The following is a 23,347-nucleotide window of genomic DNA, read 5'->3' on the forward strand; positions in this document are numbered from 1 at the left end:
TCTGCCCCTTTGGGTTCTGGTGGCAGCAAGCCTGGCTGTCGACAGTTTCAAAGTTTTATGTCTTAGAGTTGTTTTTTTTTTTTTTTTGCTGTACACGGGCCTCTCACTGTTGTGGCCTCTCCCGTTGCAGAGCACAGGCTCCAGACGTGCAGGCTCAGTGGCCATGGCTCACGGGCCCAGCCGCTCCACGGCATGTGGGATCTTCCCGGACCGGGGCACGAACCCGTGTCCCCTGCATCAGCAGGCGGACTCTCAACCACTGAGCCACCAGGGAAGCCCATGTCTTAGAGTTTTACTTGCCAGAGGGAGAGACTCATTCTGCACTTTGGATCTCAATTCCCAAACCCCCTCAACATCTGGACTTGGACTAGCTTGGGCCAGATGACTGACTGCCTTTGGGACGATCCTTGGCGGTTAAGAAAGTGTGTCCTGTAGGGAAACGAAAGCTCTTGAGAAGACCTACATGGGTGAATGGGGCCCGGGACCGTTACCAGAAGGAGGTTGGGGGCGGACCAAACAATAGTCGTCTCCATTACATTTCTCATGTGTAGAAAATGGTAAATAGACATCTCTTTTACAGTGATTTTGAAGATTGAGCAGGATAGTCTGTCAAATGCCTAGTATAATGTCTGATACCTTGTATCTCTTTAATAAATCATGGCTGCTATAGCATAGCAGGGAGGCAACTAGCCAGCATTTCTCAAAACTAACACCTGTAATCAGTGTGAAGCTCTCACTCTTAACTAAGAAGCATAAGTAGCCATAATTCTTCACTTCATTCTTTAGCACTGCTCATGTATTTATTTCTCATAGGCTCTTCCCTGTGGAAGACCTGAATTAGGACTACGTTTCTAGTTGTAGTATAGGTATGTTAATAAACTGTAAACATTTCTGGGAAATTTATGTTTTAAATAAAATTCCATATTAAGGATTGAATCTTAAAATTTTTCTTTTGATTAAAAAGCCTTACTGAGATCCATGGTTTTTTCTGGGTGGGGAAAAGTATCTATCGTGGAAGCTATTCTCAGTGTCATTTGTGTGCATATTAAGTGTATAATGTATTTAGATTTTTTCTTCTTCTGCATTCTTTTTTCCTTTGTTTTTGCTGTTATAGTTTTTATTTTCCTTCCCCCCGAGTTTTGTAGAAGTGGAAGAAGCACGTTTTCTTACAGAAAAACAGTCGATGTTGCCTGATGGATAATGCTATTGCAGGTGTGGGAGGGTTGTTAGGGCCAATTTTAAGGACAATATCAATCTGTTAGGAAGCAGGCGCATGTAAGAAAAGCTTGGGGGTGGGGGATCATCTGTCACTTTCATCAGCTGTGACTCTGAGATTAAGAACAGGTTACTTTCACTTTCATGACTGTTTTGTGTTAGTTCAGCTCTGTTTGTTTACATTTGCTTGATTCTTGATTTTATCCTTATCTCTTTACTGTAGTTTGAATGTAGCTTTCTTTTCTGAATGACTGATTTGCTAATTAGCTTTATCCTCACTGGAAATTACCCATTTTCTAATACTTTATAATTCAGAATATGCACACAGGAATGTTCCCCGTTGTAACTTCTTATCCATCCTCTCCTTAATTTAAAGTTGCATGATATCTTCTGGTTCAAAATAATTTGAATAATATTCTACTCTGTGTGTGAATTAGGCCGTGTATATTTAAAAAACATAATCATGTAATGGGATGAGACTGGCTCTTTCTAAAGGATTAATAGTTAAGAGAACACGTGTTCAGAAATCAAAATTCATAAATTGTCTGAATAATTATATGTTATTTAAAAAGTAACATGGCAACATAAATCATCGAGTCAGGCTCTATGAGTCAATTACTCTTCAGGGCTAAATCAGGTATTAGAATATTAATTGTTTTTTGCTTCTTTAGTACCTGAATAGTTAATTGGATGGTACTTTAGTTTCCTGGAAAAGTTAATCATCATCACCAAATACTTAATGTTCTCCCCAGAGTAATTTGTAACTCATAGGTAGAATTTGGTGGATTAGTTACATTTTTCTATTGTGAGATTCTCGGTGAAATATGCATTATATGTGTATATTTTAGGCACTAATTTTCTTCATCAGTGCAGATATGATTTTTTGGTTTGAATCAATAGTTCCATCAGTACAGGCATACGTCATTTTATTGTGCTTTGCTTTACTGCACTTTGCAGATACTGCGTTTTTTACAAATTGAAGGTTTCTGGCGACCGCACGTCAAGCAAGTGCGTTGGCACCATTTTTCTGACAGCATTTGCTCACTTCATGTCTCTGTGTCACATTTTGGTAACTCTCACAATATTTCAAACATTTTCATTATTGTATTTGTTATGATGATCTGTGATTAGTGATCTTTGATGTTACTATTAAGACTCACTGAAGGCTCAGATGATGGTTAGCACTTTTTAGCAATAAATTATTTTTTAATTAAAATATGTACATTGTTTTTTTAGATGTAATGCTATTGCATATTTAATAGACTACAGTGTAATGTAAACATAAATTTTATATGCACCGGGAAACCAAAAAATTCATGGGACTTGATACTTGCTGCAATACTTGCTTTATAGCAGTGATCTGGAACAGAAACCACAATATCTCCAAGGTATGCCTGTACCAGAGTTTTGGCAATGACCTTCTTCCCCCTGGCCTGATTCTTACTAATAGAAAATTTAAACAAGTGTTTCCTTCAAAAGAAAGACCTGAAAACACATTTTGGGTGAAAAGTATGCGCTGTGGTAAACTTTACTTTGGGTGATAATTTTTGTCCCTTTTATGGCACCACAAATTGCACTACAGATAATGAGCTAGCTAAAATTTTAGTTCTTAACATTTTAAAATTAGTTTTTAAAAATATTCAATTGCTTCCACTTTCCTCTTTAATTATTTACAGGACATTGTTTATATCTTATATATGTTCAGTTTGATTTTTTCATCTTGGCATTTTTTTTCATTGTCCGATGAATTGAAAGATAATATCTGGGGAGATGCCAGAGAGAGACTTCTGCCTCCTATTAGCTCTGTCACCTCAAACTCCTGCCCTTCATCGATAAAAATGAGCACTAAATTGTGTACCTGCTAGGATTTATCTGAAGATAATATAGGTGAAGCGTATTTTAATTTCTTTTTCTTTTATTTATTCATATTCTATTTTGATCTTAAAAAGACTGAAGGAGCTTCCAGGTACAGGTGGCACAGTGCCTGGCCCATGCGGCAGGAAGCGTTCTCTAGGTGTTTAGGTGCTGTAAGTTAACACATGCTTACAGGGGTTGAGTGCTCAGCCCTCCTTACACATTAGCTGCCAGCCTTCCCACCCTGGCTCTGCTCGCATGATATATAAACCACTCCGTGCAGTGCCTGGGATGTAATAGAGAGTTGATAGATGGCAGGCATTATTATCATCATCTTATTTAATTCTCACAAACGTACTGTCAGTGCTGTACTACAATTATGCTTATTTTGTACACAGGGAAACTGAGGCTCAGAGAGATTAAGTAACCTGCTTAAGGTCACACAGCTATTAAGAGGTGGAGCCGGGGCCCAAGATGAGTTTGTCAAAATCCTAAACCTGAGCCGTTAACGTCTAAGCTACACTTTAGTGTCTTAGGAGTGATTTTTAATTTTCTTAGCTTATTGAGAAATTAATTAAGATATGCTTTTTATTATGTATTCAGAGTACTTGTTTAGAATAAAATGTAGATTTCAATGATTTTAAAGTAAAGGAACTCCGAAACTGATGAAGTTGGATTGTGAATATACCTAGAATACTGACAAATCTGTAAATATTCCAGTAAGTACCTCTGCAAATACAGTGGAAGGCTGATTGAAGGCTTAGAAATCTATGAAAATTATTTTTAATGCTTTTTACTTATGTTTAAAAAGGTAATTAAAATTTCAATTTTATTTAATTAACCATAAGTTTACAAATTATGAGATTAATTTATAAAAAACAAATTCACTTCTGAGCTCATTGGACTTAACATTTGTTAAAATTAACTTCACCTTAAAAAAATCCCTTAATCAGATTTTCCTTTGTAGTTGTTTAATTCCCATCTAGCATTGTAAGATTAGCCAATTTTCTGCATTTTAGATATTAAAGATACAAAACTTGGTAGTAATCAATCATGAAATAGTTATTAAGCTTTTAATACATGCTTAGCACCAAGCAAAATGCAATGAGATAGAAGGAAGCATATGGTACACATTCTCCAGTACTTTGAAATCTACTGAACTATACAAGATGGTACATAATAGAGTGCTGAATTTTGCAGATCAAACTAAGAATTCTGCATGTAGTTTAAAAATGACACGACCCTCACAACTCCCGTGGAAGAAAAGTAAAGTATCCATCATGTCATGAAAGATCATAAAATTGGTCACTGATTTTATTGTATCAGATGGAGACTTTAAAATGTGTGACATAAAGGGCAGAATAACATCAATCCGTAAAAACATGCCTGTAGATTTTATGCTTCCGTTAAACATCATCGGACAAGGTAAGCTGCTTTAAGGCTAAATAATGTCCTCTTTTTGCTTCCTCTTCTGCCCCTGGATTATTCTTAGCCCTCTGGTCTATTGTGATTCACCAAGAATTCTCTTGTACTGCTACTATTGCTCGTTAATCCATGTTTGGAATCCCTTTCATCCTCTTCTCGATTTCTCCTTTCTTGCCTTTTTGCCTCATTTCATCATTTGCCAACATAGTGAAACAGCTTCATTAAGATGAAGACACGTAGAGGGACTAATTTAACTTTCTGCCTATCATGGCCACTGACTAAGTCACTTGCCACTTAATGGAAAACCCAAGTTTTGTCTTTAAGCTGACTGAAAATATCCACTGAATTCCTGGCCTTGAGATTCTTTTCCTATTCACTTGCTCATGATTTTTCTTTAACCTCTGGTACCTCAGCTTCCCCATCTGGGGTTTTAAAGCTCTGTCCCTGCTTTCTTTAAAAAAAAAAATTTTTTTTTTAAATTTATTTGGTTGCACCAGGTCTTAGTTGTGGCATGCGGGATCTTTTAGTTCTTTTACTTGTAGCATGTGGGATCTAGTTCCCTGACCAGGGATCAAACCCGGGCCCCCTACATTGGGAGTGCAGAGCCTTAGCCACTGGACCACCAGGGAAGTCCCTGTCCCTGCTTTCTTTCTTTTTTTTTTTTTTTTTTTTTAGCTTGAACTACGAACATTTATTTCTCACAGTTTTGGAGGATGGGAAGTCCAAGACCAAGGCGCTTGCAGATTCAGTGTCTGATGAGGACCAACTTCCTGGTTCATAGACCGCTGTCTTCTCACTGTTACTTTCACTTCTCCCATGCTCTTTCCTAGCTATGTGTGAGATGCATGTGTAGTAAACAGGGTTCTCATTTCAATATGTCCCTGCTTTCTTTGAAAACGTTTTATTGTAAAATGTTTGATCAATGCAAAAGAATATATGGCGCATACATGTAAGTTTTACAGCTTGATGGTAAAGGGATCGCATGTGGATCTACCTCCAACTGAAGAACTTGAACATCACCATGAACAGTGAAGCTTCCCCCGCATCCTTCTCTGAGCAGATGTCCTCACAACTCTCCTGTTATGCTGATCAAGTCCCTTTCCCCCCACTTATTTACCACCATATGTATGTATTCCTTGCTTTTTTCTCCTTCAGCAAAATGTTTCTGAGATTCAGCCGTATGGACCCATGTAGCTGTTTATTTTTTACTCCTGGATAATATTATATTTTATGAATATACAGTAATTTATTCATCTCCTGTGGTTGCTTAAGTTGTTTGCAATTTTTTGGATAATACAAATGTTATTGTGAACATGTTGGCCCATGTCCCCAGATGCTCATGGGCAAGGGTTCCTTTAGAGAGAAGCATACTTGGGTGTGGAGCTGCTGAGCTGTAGGACGTGCCCATCTTTGATCTCTTTTAATCTCCTTTTCCTTTATCATTCAACAATTTACCAGTCTCTGGTTCACTTGGCTTTTTTTAATCAGAAATGGCTTTCTGCCTAAGAATGGCCTTTCTCATTAGTCGTTTTCATTTTCTTCATTTATGTACATTGTTATAATATTAATAATTATGGTACTTGTAGCATTGGGGGAGAGAACTTATATTTCAGAATTAGCAAATAATTCAGTTGGCAGTTCCATTCACTGTTTTGGTTTTTAAGTTTTCCTTTTCTGTCATTGTGAGCCTTTTTCTTAAGCTTGGCCAGAACCACCCTTGGTTTTCAGGCTCTTTCTCTGTCTGAACTTGTGAGTGTTACTTGCTGATGACTCCAAACACAAAATATCACTGAGCATGCACACATTGACAGAAATCATACTTAAGCAATAAGGGTCATTTTTGAAATTTAATAAGAAGGAGGAAACTAATATTTGCTAATGACCTAGTAAGGGCATGTTGCTGCTTGATGTTCCCATGTTATTTATGTTAACCCTCCAAACATTGTGTAGCATATTGCTATTTTTTTCTTTTTCCATTTTATAACAGAGGATCAGGAGTGTTAGAGAAATTGAACAAATTAAGATCACAGGACAGAATTAGGGTTTAACTTCAGGTCTTTTGATTCTTGATTTAGGGTTCTAATCTATAATACAGGAAGATAAATGTGTGTGTGTGTGTGTGTGTGTGTGTACACATGCATTTACATGTGTATGTAGCATATCAATATTAGGTAGCATTCAGTATTTGAAATATATTAAGTTACTTCTGAAGAAAAACATGGCGTCAAATTGCCCATTGTATATATTTCTTGCATTTGAGTTTAAGAATGCATTTTCAAAATGCCTTGATTTAGTTTTGAAGGGATAAGCCTACAGGCTACTGAGACTGCATTACCTTCCAGGTACAACATGTCCTCTTTCTGAACTCACAGTTGTGTCTTGATTCTCTGCTCCCTCCTTCTGTGTCCTTCCTGCCTTTTTCTGACAGGAGATGCAGATCACCTGACTGGGTCTCCTGAGGAGGCCAAGGTCTCAGGCTGGGCCCAAGAACTCTCTGTCTTCTGTGGTCCTGGGATGTTCTCTAATAGTGGACGACTGCAGCGGGGAGGACCAAAATTGCCTGCCCTCTTACTGGTCTCCTGCTTCTGTTTTGCTCACTCCAGTGGGTTAATACAGTGGCCAGAAAGAGCCTGTTCAACCAGAAGTCCAGTGTGTTGCTGCTCTGCTTAGAGCCCTCACCTCATTCTGGTCTTACTTCAAGGTCACTTTCTCACTGAGGCCTTCCCTGACCACCCTATTTAAAAGGGCAGCATTCCTGACCCTTCTCATCTCCTTGCTTTATTTTTCTCTTAGCCCCCCACTGACATACCATTTATTCAACTTATATAAATTTCACATCTTTTCTTTCTCTCTGGCTGTAATGTAAACTTCATGAGGCAGGGATCATTGACTGTTTTCTTTGCTGCATTGTTCCCACCTCTGGAACAGTACTTTGCTCATAGTAGGTGCTCAATAAATATTTGTTGAATGAGCAAAGAAAAATAGGTGAATATTTGAGGAGATTCCAAAGAATGACATTCCTAGAATAATTTGCCATTGTTATTTGTAGAATCATCATAAAATACTTTTTAACAGGATAGAGGACAAGAGACCAGAGGTGATAATTTTATAGCCAATGCTGAAGCATAGGGAAGAAAAGGCATTTTTAGTGGGGACAGAGCAGGAGTTTCTAAGAGCAGCTTATATGAGGCTCAGTGAATACTTGTTGAGTTAATGTTAATATATAAGAGCACTGCGATGGACTGACTGTTTGTATCCTCCCAAAGTTCATATGTTTAAACCTAATCCCCAATGTGATGATATTAGGAGGTGGGGCCTTTGGGAGGTAATTTGGTCAGGAGGGTGGAGCCCTCATAAATGGGATTCGTGCCCTAATAGAAGAGACCCCAGAGAGCTCCTTCATCCCTTACTCCATGTGAGGTTACAGTGAGAAGATGGCCATCTGTGAACCAGGAAGCAGGCTCTCACCAGACACTGAATCTGCTTGCACCTTGATCTTGGATTTTTCAGCCTCTAGAACTGTGAGAAATAAATTTTTGTTGTTTATAAGCCACCCAGTCAATGGCTTTTTTGTTATATCAACCCAAATGGACTAAGATAAGCACTATGGCTAGCAATTTCTTTCCAAATCTGATCTAGATCTGTGTTTCTTAGCTTAATCTCCCAGCTCTTCCCCCTTCTTCAGCCAAATGGAGCCATTTTCAGTCCCTGAATATGGGGTTCCTCTCTTACCTCTGGGTCTGGGCCACACTCCTGTTGTCTGCTTCTACTCCCCTTCTTTCTCTCTCCCCTGCTCCCTCCCTTCTTCCCTTTCTTAATCATTTTTCAATCAACTCACATGGGCCAGGTGCTATGCTACGTTCTTGGATTGCAAAGCACAAGACTTTGCCCTTGTCCCTGAGTTCCACGTGTTCTAGAGTAGGGGACTGTGACTCCACTGCTCTAATAGGCAGGTGTAAGCTGTGAGGCTCGGGACTGGGGGGAGGCCAGTCCAGCTCACAGAGCAGCACCACTGGCGCTGCTTTAATGAATAAATGCATCATGCTTCCCGTGAGCTGAGGTTAGGAAACATTGTGTCAGGTACAAGGAACCCCAAGTAGCTGGTCGAGAGTACTCTTCACACAGTTCTTACAGATTTGCACAGCCTGGGGTGCGCCTTTTGGGGGGGATAGATTGTTGCCCAGCACCTGCACAGATGGGGGTCAGGATTCATCTCCACCTGTGTGGTGACTGGATGACACATCCAAGATGTTTTGCAGGGGTCTGATCATTTGCACAAATCCAACAAAAAATAAGTATCTATTCTAGAATAACTTTAGTAAAATTAGTAAACGTAAACTAATAGCTGATTCTTAATATATTTTGCTTTGTTAACCATGATCTGTCTGATTGTTATAGGACTGTTCTTTTTTTTTTTTTTTTTTTTTTTGCGGTACGCGGGCCTCTCACTGTTGTGGCCTCTCCCGTTGCGGACCACAGGCTCCGGACACTCAGGCTCAGCGGCCATGGCTCATGAGCCCAGCCGCTCCACGGCATGTGGGATCTTCCCGGACCGGGGCACGAACCCGTGTCCCCTGCATCGGCAGGCGGACTCTCAACCACTGCGCCACCGGGGAAGCCCTAGGACTGTTCTTTTTGATGTCCTATGACAGAAACTGGGTAACCCTTTCAAGTCAAGCAAAACTAATAGGATGATGATAATGCTGGGTATTTGCACAATACCTTATACCTTCTAAAGTTCTTCCCTGTGATTTATCTCATTCAGTCCCTACAGCCTTATTAGTTAAGAATTTATCAGAATCTCTAATTAGAAATGAGGAGAAACTTTGGCTCAGAGAAGCTAGGAGACCTGTGAGGTGACTGGTAAGTGACAGGGATGGGATGTGAAATCTAGGCTCTTGTCCGCTAAAGCAATGCTTTTTCCCTGATACAATCCCCTATTTTTATAAACTCGTAAATCTTGTGTCACAAATAGAAAGAACCAGAGTGTAGAAGTAAACGAGGAGAAATTCACATGTTAATAATTCTGGGAAACTCGCTGTACATGTGTATACGTTGTAGGCATGTTAGGGGTGGTGTATTAATCAGAATTCTTTTGGTTATTGAAAGGAGAGATATTAGCTCACTTAACTGGTAAGCCTGGTGGTTCTGGCTTTAGGAAGAGTTAGATCCAGGTGCTCGAATGATGTTGTCAGGAGTCTCTCATGATCTCTTGCTTTGCTTGCCTCTGTGTTGGCTTCATCATCATTGGGTAGTGGCCAAATTATGGCCAGCAGCTTCAGTTTTACAGCTTGCTAAACTAGCCAGACCGTGGAGAAAGAGCACCCCTTTCCCAAGAGTTCCTACCAAAGTCCTAGATCTGGGGCTCTTGGACACACACCAGATTTCTGTGTGTGGGCCGATTCCTGGGCCCAGGGTGCAGTGCTCTCACTGGCTGGATGCGGTCATGTTGTGAGAGCAGAGGAAACACATGAGACTGAAGAGAGGAATCCTCTTACCTCCCTCTGACCTTTGAGCTCTTTTTATTTTTATATCCACTTGTCTCTCAGAATCAGACTATGCATACCTGCCAAACCATCAGATATAACATTTAAAATTAGACCTAAGTAGAGAGATAGGATGTACGTGGCTGGGAGTACAGAAAAGAGAGGGACTGACTAAGGGCTCCAAGGCTCCCTGTGTGCAGTAAAGATTTACTGGGTGGATTGGTGCTTGAGTTGATGCTAAGAGTATAGGAGGCTTGGTTGTGGATCACCCCATTAAAAAAGGATTAAACATCTTCTAAAACTCTGCAATCCAGTTATGGAAGTGATTGTATACTCTTCAAAACTGGTCACTTAATGTGGCAAGCCCAAATCAGATGATTCTTATGTGTCTTGTGAATGTGGAAAGGACACTTAAATGGTAATTAACTCAAAAGTTACGATTCCAAAATTTACTGTTTTTTCTTTTCAGTTCTTTCTTTGGAAATTGCCATTAAAAAAACCCCCAGGCTAATCACAAAAAGAATATGTGATAGTGTCTTCTCTGAAATTGGTGTTAGGGATATTAGAACTTGGCTTATAGATTTTTCTTCTTATTTCTTCATTCCTGTTGCTACTATAACCTTGCCATCTTTCTTACTTTTATTATTTTACTGCTCTGCACCTTAGTGCTTACTTCAAGCAAAGCTAAATGTCTTCCCTGCTTAGTTAGGCATAAAACACTGAGAATGTACTGGTGTGTATCTTCACACATGCTGAGAGATTGAGAGTTAGAAGGCTAATCTCATTCAGCATTTTCTGTAGAAGAAAAATAATGTGGTTTATTTGACCTTTTACTTATGGAAATAAAATAAGGGTTTTAGTACTTTTATACATTTAAATGAAATGTGGAGGGAAAATTAGATATTCTTAGGCTAAAAGTGATGAGAGTACCTGTTTCTTTTTATTTATTGTCATCTGAGTTTTTTTTTTTTTTTAAGCTCTTCAGGTAAAAGGAAATCTTCCAGTAGCCTCACGGACAGTAATGCCCGAGAGAATTGAGTATTTAAATACAAACACAACTCAACAAAAACAGTCATTCCATGATCAGTTAAGGAGACTTTTCAAATTTATATAGAAAGTAGCATTTACAGAATCATTTTTATTAGCTACCCTAAATGTTAATTATTAATTTAAGTTTTAATTTGAAGCTGATAATTATGAATGTGAAAATGGAGATTATATGAGTTATCAAAAATATGTTTCCATATGTCCTGATATCTAGCCTTTTAAAAAAATAAGAACAGTCCAAGTGATGTAACCATCTCAGTCATTAACAAGCAGGATATTTAACTGGTGTGACAGTTATTGTCATTATGCTAATAATAGGAGGTGGGGCCCTAGTAAGATTAAGCACTAGCTATTCCAATCCCCTGAGGAAACTGTAAAATTCAGCCTCACTGGGTTGTAATTAGAAAAGAAATATGTTTAAATACCGAAAAAAACTTAGGTACCTCACACAGTATGCCAAGGGCATGCGCTTGAAGCCTTTTAATCTCTAGGTGTGGCCTGTTCTATAAATATTTTCGTAAGCATTTACATAGTCAACATTTGGCAGTACAACATTGTATAATCATATCCATATGCTTTGCCTTATGAAACAGAATGAAAACTTTGTTAAGACAGGGCTGCTGTTGATAATGTTGTATGTCTCCCTCCTCCATAGTGCTGTCCAGGCTCAAAAAAGATGCTTTGTCACTGACAAGACAAGCCATGGGAGCAAATTTAACTTTCTTTTTCCACATTTTTGTCAGTTTTAGTATAACTATTAATGATGATAATAATAACTGTTATGGAGTACTTGCTTGCTTCTTGTGGGCTAGGTATGTGAATTAAGACATTTGATCTTATCTTTCAACCTACTAAATAGCATTATTTAAATACTATTATTGTTGTTATCATCACCATTTTACAAATGAGACCACCGGGGCACAGAGTGGTTGAGTAACTTGCCTAAGGTCACACAGTGGTTGCTGGAACACAAACCAAGCAGTCTAGCTATGCACTGGGCCACCTGCTCATAGAGCTGTTCCTGGAGACTCTGCTTCCAGTTTTAGCAGCTTATATGGCCCCCGTCTATCCTGAGTGGGATTTGTGATTCTTTTGCTTACTTTTCTCTTCTTCCTTTCTTTCTTTCACTTCTATTTCTGTTAGGTCAAGTACAAAAGAGATTTTGAAGAAAGCAAAGGAAGGGGCTTCAGCATTGTTACAGACACTCCTGAACTACAGAGGCTGAAGAGGACTCAGGAACAAATCAGTAACGTAGGTGACCTTTTGTTCAGTGATGTAACACCCTAACTTGTATTTCTGGTGAGAAAGTGAAATTGGGCAACTTGGAAGTGTTCTTATTGCTATGGGTTGCAAGCAGTACTCAGTGTCCTCAGAAAATATGCCAAGTTAACCTTTTAAACTCCTTCCCTTTGATTTCATCACAGTTATTAAGAGCCTAACACTTTAATAGCAGTGACTACAGGCATACCTCATTTTATCATGCTTTGCTTTATTACACTTCACAGATAATGTGTTTTTTACAAACAGAAGGTTTGTGGCAACCCCGTGTTGTCAGATTATGGTTAGCATTTTTTAGCAATAACGTATTTTTAAATTAAGGTGGGTACATTTTTTTTTAGACATAATGCTATCGCACACTTAATAGATGACAGTATAGTATAAACATAACTTTTATATGCACTGGGAAACCAAAAAATTCATGGGACTTGCTTTATGTGATATTTGCTTTATTGAGCTGTTCTGGAACTGAACATGCAATATCTCTGAGGTATGCCTGTATATTTCTGAATACACTTTTAATTTATTTATTAAACTGATTTATCTAGTAAATTGATTTATTTAGTAAATCAATTTAATTAAATAAATTAATTGTGTATTTAGAAATAATAACATTGCTATTAAAAGACATTATTGTAATTTAGCATCTTATTTCTTTTTGAATGATTCTCAGCTTTTGAATTTTTCCAAACTAGGACTTGTATAGGTAAATATTAAAGCCATCAGTTAATTTTTTGCACTGGAACAGTATACAATGTATACATATAAGGTTAGCTATCTGGAGAAATCTCATATTTGCTAATTGTGTATATTTAAGATTTCATATTTTAAATTAGATATTTGTTGAAATGGCATATTACATCTAATTTTTGAAATAAACATTTACCTATGAAGTTGCTTTGGATTTGAAAGCTGTGTCTTGTTCAGTAATAGCGTTTTCTTGAAAAAGAAAATTGAGACTAGCAGAAGTTTAAAACGTATTAGGGACCAAAATTGTTAACCGAGTACTTATTAAAAGTGGTAATTATGTTTCTTCTAAAGTATTATATGAAGTGCATCAAAATGATTTTTTTTCCAGAAAAAAATTAACTCTGTTAGGTATTCAAGAGGAAATATGAATGAAAATCAACAACTGTGTACGTGATATAAAAGTATGAGCAAATATGCAAGAGGCATACCATTTTTCACGAGAAGTCTATTTTGTGTGTCACTTGTACAATCACCAAAATTTGTGTGTCGAGATGTTTTAAGTTATGTAGCATTAATTTCTAGGAAATTTTTAATTAGCAGATTGTTTTAAACTCACTGGTATTTGGCCATCATCATAATATACATATATATAGTAACAATTTGCAGATAGAATCATAAGCTATAATCTGAGAAAGAATTTTATGGGTCAAAAGTTCAAAAACAGAATTATTCAGTATTTTAAAAATTTATTTCGGGAGTGAGAGAAGGCAGAGCAGACACTTTGTTTTGCCATATTCCCTAAGGTTTATCCACTGTTTGCTCTTTAAATGGACATTTTATTTCAGTAAGGACTTTTTTGTTTGAAGAGAAAGGGTTGACTTGTAAGGATCCATGGCTTTTGTCCCTTAGTTTTTCTACCCACCCTAACAACCCCACCAATCATTAATACTGAAGATTGAGTCCATCGTCTTCCTTCCCCTTCATTCTTTCCTTAAATCAAAACCCTATTTTTGTTTTTTCAAATACAAATTAGAGATATGTCCCAGTGGCAGTTACATTCAGTAATGTTTCTTTTTTTGGATTACTTTTGGAGAACCTTTTTAAAAAAATAAAAATAATGCTGCATAAAACAAAGTTACTTCATAAATCTTCAACTATCGCAAATTTATTTCAAAAAGAACTAAACATTTCTACTTAAGACATCTACATGACAGCTAACGTAAGGATTGCAGTTGATTCAAAGGTAAGCCTTTTAATTTATATTCAAATTAAGTCATTCTTCATATTTAATAAGAAAAGAACTGATCATTTCACCAACCTTTATCATTAGCAGGAATATACATTTTATTCAATACCAGAGGCTGTTTGCAGATCCATTCTTAATTATGCAAAAAACCATTATAACCCAGGTACGTATAAATCTATATTTATCGTATACATAGCAGTATATGCAAAATACTATTTAGATTAAGCCTGTAATATAGACAGTGCTGATTTTTAGAAGTATTTAAATTAGATAACATCTTTTAAAAAAAAATTTGTGCAACTTTCTTGATGTTAGCAACCATAGATAGCAGTCGTATAAGTAGTTCTTTTAGCTGTGATGAGGCGTATTACTAGTTGGATAGCAGTAAGAAAATAGAGATTTCATAATATTACTGTTAGAGATTTATTCTTAACAGTTTTACTGAGAAATAATTGACATACATTACTGTATAAGTTTAAGGTGTGCAGCGTGATGGTTTGATTTACATATATTGTGAAATGATTACCACAATAGGTTTAGTTAACATCATCATCTCAAATAGATACAATAAAAAGAACAGAAAATATTCTTTTTGTGATGAGAATTCTTAGGATCTACTCTCTTAACAAGTTTCCTATATATCATAGAGCAGTTGTACGTATAATCATCATGTTGTACGTTACATTCCTAATACTTATTTATCTTATAACTGGAAGTTTGTACCTTTTGACCACCTTCCTCCAGTTCTCCCTCTCTCCACCCCTCTGGTAACCACAAAACTGATCTTTTTTCCTATGAGTTTGGTGTGTGTTTTTTTTGTTTCTTTGTTTTTTAGATTACACATATAAGTGAGATCATACAGTATTTGTCAATAAGTCTCTCTGACTTATTTCACTTAGCATAATGCCTTCAAGGTCCATCAATATTATTGAACGTGGTAGGATTTTCTTGTTTTTTATGGTTGAATAATATTTCATTGTGTGTGTGTGTGTGTGTGTGTGTGTGTATACATATACATACATATATCTCAAAACTTCTTTATCCACTTATCCATTGATGGATACTTAGGTTGTTTCCATGTCTTCACTATTGTGAATAATGCTGCAATGAGCATGGGAGTGCGGATATCTTTTTGAGATAGTATTTTTGTTTCCTTTGGATATATTCCCAGAAGTGGAATTGTTGGATAATATGGTAGTTCTATTTTTAATTTTTTGAGGAACCTCTATACTGTTTTTCATAGTGGCTGCACCAATTTACGATCCTACCAACAGTGCACAAGGAGTTAGGGATTTACTCTTGAAGAAAAGAAGCTGTTAAATATTCTGAAGTCTAGTGAGTTTATTATTCATTTGTAAGGCTACAACTTCATGAATTTTCCTGTGACCTCACGGGTTTTCCATATTACTCAAGGATCTTTTTTCTATAAGAAACTTGGGTTAATCTGAAAAGTGGTACTCTGGCTAGTCTAGTTTTCCGCATTGCTTTCAGATAAACCCAAACACTGAAATTTATTGGCCAGATCCAGACAGATATTTTCGACAGTGGCCTAGATTGTGTCTGTTTTGGGAGGAAGAAGGTCAGACTGAAGAGACACCAGCGTCTTCCTGCTGGAGATGCTGGGATGGAGTGGGCTTATCCTGAAAATCACAAGGGATATGAGATTTGAGCCCCAGGTTTAATATGAGTTGATGTAGGTGGGTTAACTAAGTCAGGGTCTTTGTGATCTTTATTTTTCCATTTGCTTCATTTTTTTACTTGTTTTTAGTTTATCTTTGAATATTGTCTGGATCCTTCTAAGCTGCCTTTAATACCTTTCAGACTAAGGAAAATATAAAGACATAAAACAGTGGATTTAATGACGACTCCTAGGTGTTTTGGGTAATATGTTACGGATGAATGGGCATTTTTGATTGCTTGTGTCTGTGTCAGTGTTATGAAAATTTTCCAGACACTCTCATATTCATTTGTCAGATTTGAAATCATTTGGAAATGCCTACTCAGTCTGTGTATGTTACTGAGGTGTGGGATGAAATACAACTGTAAATTTGAAATTGTGTGTAATGAAAAGGGTGAGAGCAGGTTTAGCCTTAACTTCTTTCTTTTGGAGTCTATAATGCCAACATATTGAAACTGGAGATTTATTAAATGCTGCAATTTAAAATTCTTCTGCTCTATTACTCTCTTAGTATAGCTGCAGAAAGAATAAGAAAAGAGGCAGGATTTCACAATTTACAGAATGGTTGGAAAAGAAAAAGGACTGGTTCCCAAAATAAAGAAAAAAATTTTCCATGAAATTCCAGATGTCTGATTGCTTACCTCACCTCCCTAGGTCATACATTCTAGGTCATAAATTCAGAAATGGCAGAAATGTCCTAGTACAGCCTCATTACTTAGTGATATTTTAGGAAAATGTTCTTAAAGGACAACGTACAAATGTGAATTGAGGAATTCCTGTGCATTTGAACATTAAAAAAAAGCCTTTTCTCCGTTGTCCTTATAGCTCTGGCTTGTGTGGGTAATTGTAAAGGCTGTTTCTAATTCATGTGTTTACCACCTTCAAGTTTATAATCAGTACATTCAGGGAATCTGCAGCAGGATAGCAAGGCAGAATCACCACCAGACATCTAAGGGACTCAGTCCAGCCTGAAGAAGATTATTGATGTGTTTCATTTTGCCTGTTTACACACTAATATAAGCTGTATTTTCAATTAGCTGAGACAGTCTGTGGATAAATTGTGAAATAAAATGATGTTCAACCCCGAGAGACTTTGACAATCTTTGTGCTGTAGATAAAATCTAGATGTTTATTTTCTAATTTATTTCAGGTGGTGGAGAAATATTATATGAAGGGGAAGGAAAAAAAAAACCCAGATGGCAAAATGTTGTATTTTACCGAGTGACTGAAATGGTAAGTATACCATTATGTGATTTGTTAAGATTTGTGCCTTGACTCACAGAGGAAGTACTTGTGCGTATGTATATGTATGCATGCATGTGTGCCTGTGTGTGTTGGCTTCAGTGGGAATCTCTAGAACTCCCTTTCCTTAGATCACTGGCCCACAGACAATAGTATTTTCATCTGCTCTGTTTTCTGTCCCTTACCCTGTAAGTATCTATCCTTATGGTTATCTATCCTGTTTCCCAAATACCTCTTTTCACTGACATTTTCACATTTAGCATACCCAGAAATGCTTGCTTGCTTTACAAGAAAAGTTCAGGTTGAAGCCTTTTTTTTTTTAACATTATAGAAAAGAGTATCTCTGTAATTTGATATTGAAATGTAATTATTTTTAGTTTTTTTGAGACAGCTACATAATTTTTCATTGACTTCTTAGAATGCAAAATAAATTATGTGCCCATTAATAAGCTCACATGGATACTGCTGATTTAGTTCCCTGAGATTTTGTGAGTTAGCTTCAAAAATATTAGATTATTGGAGGTAAACATGGCCTAATAATTGAATAGCAGTGTCTATGGACTATTAAAAGATTTGATTCAAAGTTATGTTGAGTGTAAGGGTGAGCATGAGGGTAGGGTTGATTATCTGGGGATCTGGTCTCTGTTTGTAATTTAAATAAATCATTTTGACAGAGACTGACTGTGGCCATGTTCAAGCTGCTGATGGTGTGAAATTGAGTTGTATGGTGGACAGAAGACAAGCAGTCAGGAGAAATCCCCAAAGGCAAAATTTGTTATGTAATTGGGTCAACTCATGCATGAAAAATGCATGCTAATTGTAAACTGGTAGCAAAATTATAGTGTATGAGGCAATTAGGTCTTATGTGAACCCGAACAACTGACATAGAGTTTTTCTTTCTTTTTTTTTATATTGAGCAAACATAAAATAAGATTTTTTTAAAGGTGGGAAAGGTAAACACCATTCCATATTGAAATAGATTGTTAATTTTGTTCCTCATACAAGGAGCATAACTGTTTTATAACTAATGAAAAACTGATATGGAATCTTCTGATTTTGAGTAGTGAAATCTAGTACACCAAGTAGTTTGAAAGGAGAATGGTTATTTCTGTTATAACAGACAGTTTGTTATAACTCATAACTGGGCTGGTTAACATAGGTGATTAGTGATGAGGTCAGTGGTTTCAGTTTAAGCCCTTGAAATCTAGTATTTTCACAGAGTGAATTTATATGTTACCTTAATGACCCATGCTTTATCCTCACCTTATCTCAACCAGTAACTCCAATGCATTGCTGAGTAATAGTGGGTCAGTAGCATTATCTTTTTTTTTTTTTTTTTTTTTTTGCGGTATGTGGGCCTCTCACTGTTGTGGCCTCTCCCGTTGCAGAGCACAGGCTCCGGACACGCAGGCTCAGCGGCCATGGCTCACGGGCCCAGCCGTTCCGTGGCATGTGGGATCTTCCCGGACTGGGGCACGAACCCGTGTCCCCTGCATCGGCAGGCGGGCTCTCAACCACTGCGCCACCAGGGAAGCCCCAGTAGCATTATCTTTAAAGCAAAGATCGAATATGTCAAAGAAAGTGATAGGGCAATAACATGTATTTTCCTTATAATACCTACCACATGTATGAATGGTTTATTCGTTTCAAAACTCTTTGACATACCCAGTCTAATTAGATCCTCTGAACAACCTCTCCTTAGGGAAAGTATTTCTATGAGGAATACTTATAAAAGTATTCATGAGAAAAATGTACGGAAAATTACCTCTTTGTCCTTTCTTATCTAAATCCGTGGTTTCCCTTACACCTGGTTTTGCTTTATTTTTCCACCTAGGGCAGAACATCAAAGGTTGATCTCTTCTTTTTATCCTCAATTTTTTAGCCACAGTCACTTAAAGAAACAAATACATCCCAGACCAGTAATTACTTGTGCATGGCAAGTACAGGAGTTTTCATTGTAAAATGGCATCGTCTGAAGAGGAGGTTTGGGAAGGGCCCCCATAATAAAAGAATTAACACATATGACTTCTTTTGGAAACAGAGATTAAGGATTCAGCAAACAATTTCTGAAGGTCCTTCTTTTGTGAAATCCCCTTTCCCCGCCCATTCCTTTCTTTTCAGTCCTGCTGTGTTCAGGCCCTTATCCTGCCTAAGTTATTACAGGGGTCTCCTAATTGGCCCTATCTCCTTTCAAGCTCTCTCTCTTCCTTCCATTGTATCTTAAACACTGTCACCAGAGGATTCAAAATATCTTTTTCATCATGACCCTAATTATAACCCACTAAAAAACTTCCCTTGGACCTCCCCTTTGAGTAGGATAAAGTCTAATCTCCTAAACTCCTTAATTTCTGACTCTAAGGACCCTCTACAATCTGCTCCTAAATTATTTTTCACCTTACCTTTCACTGTCCTTCAACACTATTCTTCCATTTCTTTTAGGCCTGGCTATTTACTCTGTTCTGGGCTTTTCATGAGTCTTTCCTCTGGTTTGGAACAATTTCACACTATCTGTTAATTACATTCCCACCCCCTGATCCCAGACACACATTCAGACCCCAGGAGTAGCAATCTTTCTCATCTCTGAATCATGACAGTACTTTGACGATGGCACTGTTACCTGTAGCACCGACTTCACCCATTGCATTCCACATTCTGTTTTTTTTTTTTGGGGGGGGGTATGCGGGCCTCTCACTGTTGTGGCCCCTCCGGTTGCCGAGTACAGTCTCCGGACGCGCAGGCTCAGCGGCCATGGCTCACGGGCCCAGCCTCTCCGCAGCATGTGGGATCTTCCCGGACCAGGGCACGAACCCGTGTCCCCTGCATCGGCAGGCGGACTCTCAACCACTGCGCCACCAGGGAAGCCCTCCACATTTTGGGTTTAATTAACATTTCATGTGGTATGTGTTTTACCTCTCTAACTTTGTGAAGATGAAGATTATCCATGTCTTCTTTAATCTATGTTTTATATCACCAAGAATGATGCTTTGCACTTTACCTTTCTTGTCACATCCTTAATTTAGCCCTCCCTATCCCTTGCTTGGGTTGTGGGAATGGTCTTCTGACTGTTGTCACCTGTCATTCTACTGCCTCTGCTCCCTCCTAAACTGTTCTCCTTGTGGCTTCTTTCAGGGGTCCTAAAGTGCACATCTGATCTTGTCACTCTCTTCCTTAAAATCTGTCAATGTCTCCCCATAGCCTTTGGGTTAAAGTGTAAAACCTTTAGCATGGAATGAGGCTGCCCCTGGTTTAGTGCCAGCTGAGATCTCCAGCCTGGGGTCCCTCTTGGACCCTGAGCCCGATCCACTTCAAACGTCTGTCTGGAAGGCTGATTGTACCCACTCCCTAGCCATACTCAGCTCAGAGGTTGTCTTTTCTCCCATGACCTTGCTCTTCCTCTCGCCTCCCTGACGTTGTGGTTCTAGAGTTGCATTATGAACTATCTTCCTCCTGGACTGAACTCTATGAAGATTGGGCTGTGTCTTTTTCTCTTTAGACCCAGGGCCTAGCATGGAGCCAGGTTTGATAAACAAATGAGTTGACTTCTTGTGCCAACAGATCTTCCCATGGCTTCTCACTCTGCCCAAGGCTGCGGGCTCTGGGAAGGCTTACCCAGGACTACCACTGATTAACGTACCTATTTTGAGACTTTGAGGAGTGACTCCTTCTAGCATTGTGTGTTTCATCTTATAATAGAGATTATTACAGGAGTTCTAACCTTTCTATATTGATTTTAATCAAACATCTCTTTTAAGATCTGTGTAGATATCACATGGATTTTCTGCCTTAAAACTCCCAGATCTTTCCTCCATTCCATCATTTTCTAGCACAAAGTAGTTACCTAAATATACTTGTTCAGTAAAGGACTGAATTCCTTTAAGGGTGTCATTTTCTCCATTTCTTTTTTTTTTTTTTTTTCTTTTACGAAAGAGTCTGCCTTTCCATCTGAAACCACACAACTCAGACAGATTGGGACTTGCACTGACAGGCCAGGACTTGAACTCAGCCAAATCCCAGATTGGGACTTGAACCCACTGTCTTTTAATTGAGATCACACACCTGGTCTCAGGACGTAATGAAGCTCAGGTTCTTTATGTCTCATCGCAGAAAGAATTTAGTGAGAGGCAAAGTGATAGGTAAGAAGTGGATTTATTTAGAGAGGTATACATTCCATAGACAGAATGTGGTCTGTCTCAAAAGGCTAGAGTGACCTTGGGAGAAACACACTCCACAGACAGAATGTGGGCCATCTCAGAAGCCAAGAGGCCCTGAAATATGGAGTGGTTCGTTTTTATGGGCTGAGTAATTTCATAGGCTAACAGGTGGGAGGATTATTCCAACTGTTTGAGGGAATGGGCAGAGATTTCCAGGAATTGGTTCACTGCCTACTTTTTGGCCTTTTATGGTCAGCCTCAGAACTGTCATGGTGCTGGTGGGTGTGTCATTTAGCATATGCTAATGTATTACAATGAGTGTATAATGGGGCTCAAGGTCCACTGGAAGTCGAATCTTCCGCCATCTTGGACCTAGTTGGTTCTAACCAGTTTTTGTCCTGTCCAATGGCTATATCATTCTTTTAAAGGTTGTGCCCTGCCCCCTTCCCTCCTGTTTCACATCTACTTCTCCATCTAGGCAAATTAAACTTTTCCTAGGATATGTGCCACAGTCGGGTAGGGAACTAATCTATCCTTCCAACACAAAATTGCTAATGCCTAGAATAGTGCTTGACACATAGCAGGTGCTCCATAAATGTGTGTTGAATAAATGAATATAATAATATTTAAAATATTGACTAATTTTGCACATTCTTACTCTTTAAACTTCTCTTTGAAAGAGCATTCTTAGCTTTTAAGATTGCTTTGATTTGGTTATTTTTTTTCCTTTTGTGCTGCTTGATAAACACCTATTTTTCACTTTCTCCTATTTTTACTTAAATATTCAGTGATTTCTGTAGTTTTATCCAAAGATTATAGTAGTATTCTCTAAGTAAAGCAGGACCATTTGGTTTCTAACATGGCATTGAAGAATTTCATCATATTAGAAATGCAAGGACAGCCCCTGTTTTAAAATGTCGAAGCCAGGGGCTTCCCTGGTGGCGCAGTGGTTGAGAGTCCACCTGCCGATGCAGGGGACACGGGTTCGCGCCCCAGTCCGGGAGGATCCCACATGCGCTGGGCCCATGAGCCATGGCCGCTGGGCCTGCACGTCCGGAGCCTGTGCTCCGCAATGGGAGAGGCCACAACAGTGAGAGGCCCACATACCGCAAAAAAAAAAAAAAATGTCATAGCCAGGGAATTCTTTTTGATGAGTAAGTACCTGAAAAAAATAGGGCTTACAGTAGCCTGTTTGGGCATCCATAACAAAAAATATCATGGGCTGTGTGGCTTAAACAGCAGACATTTATTTACTCACAGTTCTAGAGGCTGGAAGTTCCAGGTCAAGGTCCATCTGGGTTGGGTTCTGGTGAGAGCTCTCTTCTTCATTTGCTGATGGCTGCTTTCCTTTCCTCAGTGCATGTGCATGAGAGGAGGAGACTTCTGTGTCTCTTCCTCTTCTTGTAAGGACATAAGTTGAATTGGATCAGGACCCCACCCATATGACCTCATTTAACCTTGATTACTTTCTTAAAGGTCCCCATCTCAAATACAGTCACATTGGGGATTAGGGCTTTAAGATATGAATTTGGGGGTGGGGCACAATTCAGTCCATAACAGGGCATTATGAGAAATGATCTACATAAATCACAGGATAATTCTGAGATAAGTAACATATGTTTTAGATATGCTTAGATACATAAGCTACTATCATAAGCCATTGTCTTTAGTGGAGGTAGATGATATCACCTGTTGCTCTTCCAGGAAAACTTGTACATTCAGTTTTTAAATTTTTTCCTATTTTCAAACCGAACGATCTTTAAAAAAATGTCTAGCTCCTCTTTCCAATTGGCCAATTGGTCCTTTCAGGCCTCTTTTTTTTTTTTTTTTTGGCGGTACGCGGGCTTCTCACTGTGTGGCCTCTCCTGTTGCGGAGCACAGGCTCTGGACGCGCAGGCTCAGCGGCCGTGGCTCACGGGCCCAGCCGCTTCACGGCATGTGGGATCTTCCCAGACCGGGGCATGAACCCGTGTCCCCTGCATTGGCAGGCAGACTCTCAACCACTGCGCCACCAGGGAAGCCCCAGGCCTCTTTT

General features: G+C 38.5%; 1 protein-coding gene across 1 annotated transcript in view; it reads left to right on the forward strand.

Moving 5' to 3' along the window:
• Positions 1-23,347, forward strand: part of NEBL (nebulette) — a 341,624-nt gene that overhangs the window by 161,536 nt on the left and 156,741 nt on the right. The window contains exon 4 of the mRNA XM_081229877.1: positions 12,171-12,278. Coding sequence (XP_081086003.1) covers positions 12,171-12,278 — 108 coding nt within the window. The remainder of the gene's footprint in view (positions 1-12,170; positions 12,279-23,347) is intronic.

This window comes from Mesoplodon bidens (assembly GCF_964165515.1).
Source record: "Mesoplodon bidens genome assembly, chromosome: 3".
In the NCBI taxonomy this organism is placed as follows: Eukaryota; Metazoa; Chordata; class Mammalia; order Artiodactyla; family Ziphiidae; genus Mesoplodon; species Mesoplodon bidens.